Source organism: Tetrao urogallus (genome assembly GCF_951394365.1).
Source record: "Tetrao urogallus genome assembly, chromosome: 5".
Classification (NCBI taxonomy): Eukaryota; Metazoa; Chordata; class Aves; order Galliformes; family Phasianidae; genus Tetrao; species Tetrao urogallus.
Genome location: NC_136818.1, coordinates 32504623 through 32514936, shown reverse-complemented (window position 1 = coordinate 32514936; position 10314 = coordinate 32504623). Strand labels below are relative to the sequence as shown.

Sequence of the window (10314 nt, the reverse complement as noted above, 5' to 3'; positions counted from 1 at the left end):
CCAGTTGTAGGCTGCATAAATAAATACAGGGTAAGAACTTTGGGGAGCTTGGAGCTCTGCCAGCCTGCCTGGATAACTGGACTTTTTGTGGAGCTGGAAGGGTGTTTTTTAAAGGGAGGAAAGAGAAAAAAAAAAAAAAAAAAAAAAAGCACAGCTCCAGAATCTTGGCTCAGCCTGGGCATATTTCCTCCTAGCTCTGGCTAAACCTCAGCACTGCTGGACGGACAGACAGAGCAGTCTATGCACAGCCTGGGAGGGAGCCTGCCGTGCACTGCACAGGACTACAGGGAGCGTGGGACCATGCTGTTCATTTGGGTGCTAGTGTCTGTTGGAGTCCTGCAGGAACACGAGCTCTTTGGTGAGTGACTCCAAGCATGAAAAGCAGAAACTACAGCATGGTCTACAACTTTGCATGGGGGCAGGCGGGGGAGATAAAGAATTGCTTCTTTATGGGCTTTATATGAAGGCATCACAGGTTTGTGTCTGTTTCAGAGGAGAATCTCTAGTTCTGTGCTACTGAATCTGTCCTAGAGGCACATTGCTTTCTTAGAGATCTTACTGTACTCATGGGAGCAAGGAAATACACGATCAGTGTATTTCCAGAAGCTGACATGTGCTGCAGCCAGCTCCCTGCAACTCCATCATTACTGCACTGGAGCAGTAATAACACATACACGAATCCTCCTAGTTCAAGGTGAATGCAGACAGATTTCCTTTACTCAAAACCTCCTTTTTAGATATGCTGTTAACAGTACTGCATTTTTGTCTCTTCTGCTTTGGATTACTTTTTGAAATTCCTGAGGCTCGCAATTCCTTCTTCAAATACTTTGGGAGGAAGAAGCAGAAACACACAACAGCTGATAGACTGGCATCTAAGTTCTACTTTAATTAAGAGCAGGGCAGGCACTAACCTAACCTGTAGTAGCAGTTCAGCTGATGGTATGACTGAGAGCTATTCTGTTCAGCTAGTCTCAGGATTTATAGTCCCCATGCTACCACAAACCTAGCTCCACAGCCTGTTTGTATTATGTTTTGTTTCTGCTAGCTGAGGCCCAGCATCATTCTCCCTCTGCTCCGGCTGCTTGACAACACACAGTGTTTGTATTTCGTGGCAGGGCAGTGAGTTTCCGTTATATTCAAAACATTTTCCAAAAAACTGTTTTGTCCCCTTTGCCCCCAAATCCCACACGCTCTTTCTTGCCATCTCCTTCCCACACAACTGGCTTTACAGTGTTTATCTGTGACGAATTATCAGTTCTAGCAAGGGCACTCTGACTAGTTTTCTCCCCATCAGTACTGTGGGAAAACTTTTTGTTTATTTGCTCCCTATGTATATTATCTATAAGGAAAAAGGAAACGAAGAACCTCAATCTCAGAACAGCTCTTGCCACAGGGAGGCAGCAAGAAATAATTTTTTGTAAGGAGAGAATTCCTGGTCCATAGTGGTTGGTTTCTTCAAGTCAAGCTGAGGAAGGGCTTGAGTTTGTGCCTGTCACAGCCAGGTGCACATCTTGGCTGACTGAAAGACTGTAGAAAAGTCATTCCTACTCTCCCTTTTCTACCTTTGAGATGAGGAACACAACTCCTAATTTTCTTACAGATCCTTCCCCTGACCACTCCACGCCCATGATTCATCTATTGGTTATCCCTGTTTTGTTTGACAACGGTTCCTCTTAAAAATGGTTTGGGGTTGGATGAGTAGAGTGTATGTTTTTATTCAGCCATTAACAGGAACAGTTTCATGTTCACAGGGTCAGCTTTCAAGCAGCTCAAGGTGAGAGGTTAGTGTGGGTGCCCAGTTGGATTCATTACAAGCTCCCACCTGATGTCTGCAGCTTTTCATTCCTTGCTGCTACTGCTGCGTTAGTTTGTGAGATGGTGCTGCTGCTAGAGTAGCATTCAATATAGCCACGTGCACTGGGCCATTCAATACCTGCCCCATTTAAACATATTGACATTCCCACAAAAAGCTCTGGGCAAATTGTTCTGAGGGTGCAACATCCCAGCAGCACAGTGTCTCCTATGCATTTATGCATGGCAGAGAGGTGACCTGGAATACGCAGGTAAACAATTATCAGGCAATTGGGTAAGCAGGCTGGGCCCATGACATGCTCCAGTTAGATGAGCATATCCAAATACCGAGCTACTGAGGAGAGAGCAACAAGGGAGCCTGAGTGGAACCACTGCTGCTCAGTACAGCACTTTGTGGTTCAGCTGCTTTTAACTGCAAGAAAAAGCAAATCACTTTTAAGGGAATACTTTTTCCCCTCATTCACCTAACACAGAATGACTTCTCAGAATTCTTAGGATCTTCTGATATGCACATGCTATACCTAAGGCAGGGTAGACTCACGAGCTTTTGGTGTGAATGGGAATAAAGGTGATATTCAGCAATCAGAGGCAGGGTACTGTTTAGAAACTGAAGAGGGAAAAATAGAACAACCAAATTTCAAAACTGCTTATTTTTGCATGAAATCAACTACTTGCATTCTCATAAAGCAGTATTTTGCTCCCGGAAGACTGAACTCCAAACAGGTGTAATTAAATCCACAGTAAAACTCATGAGAGGTACCATCTGAAACCAGCCTGAGTCATAATTTTCTACTAATAAGCCAACAGTAGTTTCAACTACACCCCACATAATAGGAATTTCCTTCTCTTATAGAAGCCTACAGCCTGCCCCAGTTCAAGGGAAGTCTTTGCAAACACTCATCTCTGAACTCCAACAAGGATGAATGAAAGTTTGTACCCAGATGTAGGGGTGCTTCTTAAGAACGAGACACCTGAAATAGGGATTTTGCATAGGAGCGAGCACATTTAACCCATTTGTAAAACCTCTACGTTATTGAGTTACCTGGAGTTGTAACCTCTGTGGGTAAAGCAAATGCCATTCTCAAACTGCTGGAAAGTCAGGGGTCTGGAAATACAGGACTCTGCTGTTCTCCTGCATCAGCTGTACTTATAAATTCATCTGATCTGTCCTGAGTGAGGCAGTTGTGGGTCACTCCATGAATACATGGGATGTAGTGTGCGTGTATTTATCATAAGTCACTTCCTGAGTGGTTACAGTACATACAAATTGTCTGCCAGAGGAAAACACATCTTCAGTCAAGTTCCTACAATTTTTTCACTATTAGGAAAAAACTGTAAAGATTGTCTTTCCAGTACTACTGTATATCTTTCTACAGGCAGAACTTACTCACATGCAAGCTACACAGAGTTGACTAGTAAGTCACAGACTCACCTCACACCCTGCTCCCCGTGATTGTAGCTCCTGTTACCAAACACAGCCCAAAAGCCACATCCTCACAACTCCTTATCCCCAGATACCAGTGGTCATCTCCAAATTCATGAGCGACATCAAATACTCACCTCTCTGACCTCCTCCATTCTCAAAACCAGATTAAGCTCATCCATTCTACATAACTTACATACTTTAGATATGCCATTACATACTTCCTCCCCTTTCTGAAACGGCTCATTCTCTTCTACATACACAAGTATCTCTTTTATAGCTACTAGCTATAATTATCCCAACTCTTCACCTTAGTTTCAAAACCAAATACATACACATACAGAAATAAATATATCACAAAGGGAAACGTGAGTTTGGAGCCCAAAACATTAGAATATCCTCTTCTAATTTGCGGAGTGAATAAGATCTACTTACCTGCAAGCTACATAGCCCATACTTCTCTTCCCTCTGATTTCTCGTAGCCATTTTCCATTGCAAAAGCAAGCATGAGACAAAGTTCCTTGGCTGCTTGCTCAATAAGATCAGCACGTTGGAAAAACATTTCAAAACAAGAGAGGAACATTTTTTTATCTTCCTTCCTTTATATAAACATATACAAAACTCAGGTGGGTGTAAATCCAAAGGAGATTGGAGGGTTGACATAACTGGCAACTAAGGTTGTTTTTAAGAACAGCCTCACCAAACTAAGCCAAGATGGACCTAGGTCTGAAAGCATTAATATGAGTATTACTGATAATACTGATAGACTTTTCTGTTCTCACTTGCAAAAGCAGTTGAATTTAACTTGCAAACTGCGATTTCTTGAGCTAACACTTTGAAGTCACCTTACGTGCTTTAACATTGAGTCCAACAGTATATTTAGATAATAAACAATTTAAGCAATGATTGGCAAATGCCTTTGGACATCCATCATGCTCGTCTCAAATGAGCTGGGAAGGGGTCACCAAAAGGACTCAAGTCATAATTTTTTTTTTTCTGTTGCAGCACAAACCCATCACTGTAAGTTTTGTTTTCTCAGTAGGAGCTATCACATCACTTCTTGCTATATACTACAGGAATAAAACGGTACTGATAAACCTAAGGTAATACAAACAGGAGCATATCTCCTTCAAAAGCTATAAATGTTCCCTTTTATCATCTGTCACATGATTTCAGGCTTTATGAGCCATCTGGTTGCTTTTTCAGTCTCAATTGTCTTTCATTTGGCCTGTGGTCTGCTTTGCTTTACCTCATGATCCCTGCTGAGCACAACATGAACTCTCAGTCAATTTTCACAACCACAGTGGTTACAGAATGATGCAAAAAAAGTCTTTTCAATCAACTTTAAAACCAATGTTTTAAATATTATGGTTACTTAGCTCAACCTTCTTTGTAACACAGCCCAAAGAACCCAACCCAATATTTTCTACAGCTTGACTCGCGATGTATCCTTGCGAATTACCCTTATAAAGAATACAAGCAATGCAGATGGTACTTTCAGTTACTGACTTGATTCACTGACTTAAAAAAAATGTGTGTTTTAACCTGAATTATTGTGTTCCAGCTTGCAATTCTGTGATGCTTTAATTTAAAACAATTTTTCTCCTATCAGATGCCTTTGTGACACAGGTATGTGGACAACAGTTTGCTTATACGGGCAACTAATGGGACCAGACTGAGGGGACCAGAAATGCTATGTTGTGAACTTTTATTGGTAAAGTGTAAGTTAACATTACCCTCTGACTTCTGACACCAACTTCACTACGAGGTGCACATTTACTTATGTCTACGTATTATATGTGCACACACTAGGTATATATCTATATAGATTAATATACTCTTTAAAAGCTGTTGAGCAATTATATACTCACTTTTATACTTAGTGTGAGAGCAGATTTATGTATATACATATAGCATTCAGATACTGACACATCAAGATCATGTAAACAAGTTCACATATAGAAGAGGCAATGACACAACCACTGTACTTCCTTAAACCCAACAGCAAGCTTCTCATTTATGAGAGGGTCCTACTTAAACTTCTCACACAGAAGCACTTCTTGTGTCTGCTGGCATCCCTAAATCTCAAATTTTGTTTCTCTGCTCCTTCTGCTGGTTTCTAGTGGTACCACAGCACAGGGCAGTAGATCCACACTGCTTTTATGGTACTATCAACCTGACATGGAAGACAAAATGTACAAGACAAGTCAGAATTTCTAGATGATAGGCAAAGTAAAGAAATTAGGAGTTTAACCCTTGCCCTTATGAAAGTATGGGTCAGCCTAGTGACTCAGATATCTGTCATATTTATGCACAAGGAACTGGACATGTTCTGTGAACAGCCCATCCCAGAGATGAAGGCTGTGGGCTAACAAAATAACCAGGTGTCCAGCAGCCAAAGCCTCAAGCCCAAGCTCTGCTAATTGCAGAATGCAAGCAATTACAGTGACCAAAGCACTGTCTGCCTGATCCATTGTCCTTTCCCACAGTGTCCCATTCTAGTGTGGTGGTGAAGGGCACCACAAGCACGAGAGCATCTCTGCTGTAGTGAGAAAGCTGCTAACCAGGCACAGAGACACAGGCCCTGCCTGACAGCATTTCTTCTGGGTCACAGAATCCAGGCCGTGAAACCAGGGAACTAAAACCATTTTGCTTTTTAAAACAGACTCTCTCCTAACTCTTGTCACTTACTAACAAGAGTTATCAGATGTTTTATGAGACACTTAAGTGGTTCTAGGTCTATAAGGCTGGGTGAGACAGTTCCTCCCCCTCCAACAAGCCCACTGCAGTCTATAAATTAGCAATGCATCCGCACTGCAAGAAAGCTGTCTGATTCTGCATCAAAAAAAGCACCAACCACCCCAAAAAACAGAATGCTACTGAGACCTGCAATTCACAATAGCTTCTACCTTTAGCTGTGCACACCTATACAAGGCAGTATTAAGACAGTCATTCTTTTACCTCCCCTACCTATCTGTGTACTCCCACTTACAGTGGCAGTCAGCTCATGCAAAAATAATGTGGTTTGTGCAGAGAAGAAACATATTTAATACAAAAGAGATAAGTAATGACTGAAGTGGCATTTGGAGCAGGACCTCATCACATCATGTTTGTTTGAAGGGTGCCTTAGAGGATTTAAGCTCCTGCATCAGGAAAAAATTGAGAGGAGCCTCTGCAGAGCACCAGCAGCTATGTTCACTGTGGCATTACACAGGTTGGGAAGGTCACGGTCTCTGGATTGGTTACTTCTGCTACTCCAAAGGCAGAACTCAGTCTTCTATGGACCAGCGCGATACAAGATGCACAATCAGAGGAAGAGAAGTGGCCAATACTGACTTGAACTAGCATTAGCTCTCCTGCATTTGCCATTTCTAGGAAATGCACAAAACTAAACAAACCTGGTACGTAGCCTATGGCTGGCCAAAACTCCACCAACAAACACTTACGACAGGTACTGGCTCTCATCCAAGGGAGGCCCACAGCCTTCCAACTCCACCTTGTGACTCAAGGTTGTCCCTGTGACACGATGGGCAGCAGTTCAGCATTCTGCTGAATCACGCGTGACGCAGAGAGCTGGTAACACTGGAAAGGTGGAAATTCTATTAATATCTGACAGTTACTAATCTATTGTTGGAGCAGAAAAGGTTTGTAGAGAAAGACTGGCCATTGCTTTGTAGCCTCCATTTCTGATACAAAAATTCAGCATTTCCACATTGCTCTAGCTGCGATAAAAAAAAGAACAACACGTAAATAAGCCGAATTTTTGGGAGCATGGTTCAACCTGACTACTAAATTAGAGAGTAACAACATTCCCAAAATACCAACAACGAATAAACAACGACCGTGAAGCAGCTGTCTTCTACATAGCTGCCATATTTCCAGTCTTGCTAAGTACCGAACGGGCAGAATAAATCTTTAGGATCCTGTCCTCACAGCACCACCTCGTGGTGAACGTAGAAGAACCCAAGCCCCAGCAAAGCCTGCAACTCAAACGCATTCAAACATACTGTCTAAATCTGTGCTAAAGCAATTTTTAAATAATACCACATCTAGTACATTAGGTCACGTTTTATTCCTCTCCACCTTCCTGCCTCAAGGATTCCATTCCAGCTCACAGCACATTTCTGATACTATTGAACTGCCACAACCCTAACAAGTTTATACCACGTAACACCAAAATTCATGGCACAGACTTGACACGAAGCACTGCACCAGGTTCAAATCACTGCTCTCACACAACTCTATTGGAAACAGCCATGGTTGCTCCTCCTATGCCTTCAAGCACCCATTATAACACAAGCTCACATCATGCTCTGGTTTTCTCCATCACAACCAAACAGTAACACAACAAATTAGTGCTGCTTTCTCATTATTACAGCCTCTGAAGGTCTTAAATATATCAGATATATTTATTCTTATTTGAAGTTAAGTCTATCAATTTAGCAGTTTTTAAGTACTGTTACTGCTCTACATACACACATTAAAACCCAAAAGTTACTGTGCAAAAGTCATGGAAAATTAATTGGCTCCACTCAAGCACCAGATAACAGCAGACACTGCTCTTACACGGGATACAGCCAGAAGAATGAGATGGCCAGAGAGCTCATGTGTACTGAGAGGTAACCATAGGTAACTGACAGAGATGAGTGATTTTGTATATAATACTATCATGAGTAACTTGGCCAACAAAGGCACTGGCTGTGCACATTTTCCCCATTTCTCTTCCCATTGCAAAATTAGATGTTTATGCACAAGTTAGTGGCACAATGGAATTACCAGCTTGCATCCATTCAGGGTTTAAGGAGACAAACTCAGCTGCTCTTCAAAGCTTTACCATGCTAGTTGCTTCTGATGAGAGTCCAAGATGAACTGATAAAGGTTGCCCAAGGAGGTTGTGGATGCCCCATCCTGCAGGCATTCAAGGCCAGGCTGGATGTGGCTCTGGACAGCCTGGTCTGCTGGTTGGCGACCCTGCACATAGCAGGGGGTTGGACCCAGATGGTCGTTGTGGTCTTTTTCAACCCAGGCCATTCTACGATAAGATTCTATTAAGGCAGATCTTTCCAACGCTTAGGTTTTATACTTGTAGAGACAGATGAGAGCTGGAGTATACAATAACGTTGCCCTACATGGAAAAAACAGGCTTCGTGAAATAAACACAAATAAATAGCCAATCAGAAGAAAACAGCTTGTTCCAAACAACTTGGACAATCTGTACGCTGCCAGGAAACATTCACAACAGTTGGGTATATCTGTATTTAACTGAGTTATTTCCACCTAGGACAAGATTTGCTCTGTTTAATAAAGAACACTCTTGAGCATGCCAAATACAATTCCAGAAGTCAGAAAGGTAAATGTTATTACCAGAAAGCTCCTGCTAATTTAACTGTGGCTGCTTTTTCCAGCTGCTGCAGATCCTACCAGTCTGTTACCTGGAAGTTTGGGAAGCTGGTGCCACGAACATGATACAATGCATGAACGCTTAGACATTATTGAAGAGGTAAGAGCTGCAGCATTGGTTCCAGGAATACACTAAACCTCTTGGCTAAAGAAAATGCTGTAATATAAATGCTGTATTTTAAGTCTTGCCAAACAAAATTCTAATACTTGTGCCACTAGAGGCCAGTATAACTGGAAAAACACATTAAATTGCAATGAACAACAAAATCAGCTGTTAGTAGCATGGGACAGCAAGACACCTCTTGAACTAAGACATTTGGTACACAATTCCTTCCATTTGACTCTGACTGCCCCCCTCTACATTTGTTATCCTTTTTTTCCTCCATTAGAAGGTAATAAAAACTGTGGAGCATCTAGAATCAGAAGTCAAATCACTCCTCAGTATCATCAGTGAGACAACATCAGACCTCCCCATTGCCGCAGGAACCCCACTGATAGACATTTTTGACGGTAAGTATCTAGTGGGATATAAGCTAAGCCAACAAGAATGTTGCATGTGCTATTCCAAATGCCATCCTCTTTCCACATTAGATGAGAAATAACTCATTCACTCAATTCAGTACAGTGAAGGCTTCAGTTCAAACACAGGGTTCAGTTTTGGACAGTGCCACAACCAGCACTAAAGAGAGGGGAACAAAGTTAAGTGAACAAACCAGGCATGGAACTAGATATAGGAGATACAAAGAAAGGCTGATCAACTGGGGATATTAACATAGTCCAATTGAGTTTGAAATGGCCCATCTGAGTAAGGCTGCTGCAAAGTCAAAAGCTCCACTTCCTCACCACTGCAAAAGTGGATAAAACAAGAACTAATGCAGCAAATCAGACTCAAGTAAAAGACAATACATAACTTAGATCCAAGAACAATGAACCTCTGCAATGATATGTCTGTAGTTTCCCCAGCAATGAAATGCCAGACAGCACTCTGTTCTCTTGAGTCTCTGCCTATCAGTAGTTCATTTAAAAGAGACACTGCTGGTAGAGAGTATACCTCTTGTAGAAAGGCATGAGCAACACCCAGCCACTGTTATGGAGTCAGTTTTGTCATTTTCTGTTACTGCTGTATGTACATATACTCACATACTGTAGTGCACTTCAGTGATATGATGTGGGCTGAAAGTAGACAGCAGTACAACGTATGTTTTAGTTCTTCTTGCAGTTGGCTGTACAGAAACAGTCACCATAACTGCTCGAGAAACTAACATTTAAATCGATGTCCATAACTCTGTAAGGGGCAGTTAACAGGTGTTAATTAACCTACATCCCTGCAATGATCATTTAAGAAAGTATCCCAGTGAAGAGTTACAGTAAATTGAAAATGGAAATCCCAAGTTAACCACTGCCTATTTGCAACACAACTACAGTAAGTACTGCTCAAATTTAGGTTGCATTGACTACCACCTAGTTCAAGAATTGCAGAGCTCTAGCACCCTCCTTCTGTGCTTTGATGAATCAAATAGAGAATTCTCCTCTTTGTGAAGTAACAGTTATCAAGTTTTAAATCATACTTATCCAGAAAAATTGATCCTGACCTCATAACCAAGAATAACTACATCACATCTTCTTTATACAGATGCCAGCTGAGCACAGCGGAGACTGAATACAGCTGAATGTAACAG

General features: G+C 41.8%; 1 protein-coding gene across 1 annotated transcript; it reads left to right on the top strand.

Moving 5' to 3' along the window:
* Positions 1 to 300: 300 nt before the first annotated feature.
* PLAC9 (placenta associated 9) lies at positions 301 to 9904 on the top strand (the record flags this gene model as incomplete). The annotated part of the gene is made up of 4 exons (XM_079535875.1): positions 301 to 358; positions 8641 to 8735; positions 9025 to 9145; positions 9855 to 9904. The coding sequence occupies 4 exons, from the start codon at positions 301 to 303 to the stop codon at positions 9902 to 9904; spliced, it is 324 nt and encodes a 107-aa protein (XP_079392001.1).
* Positions 9905 to 10314: the final 410 nt, after the last annotated feature.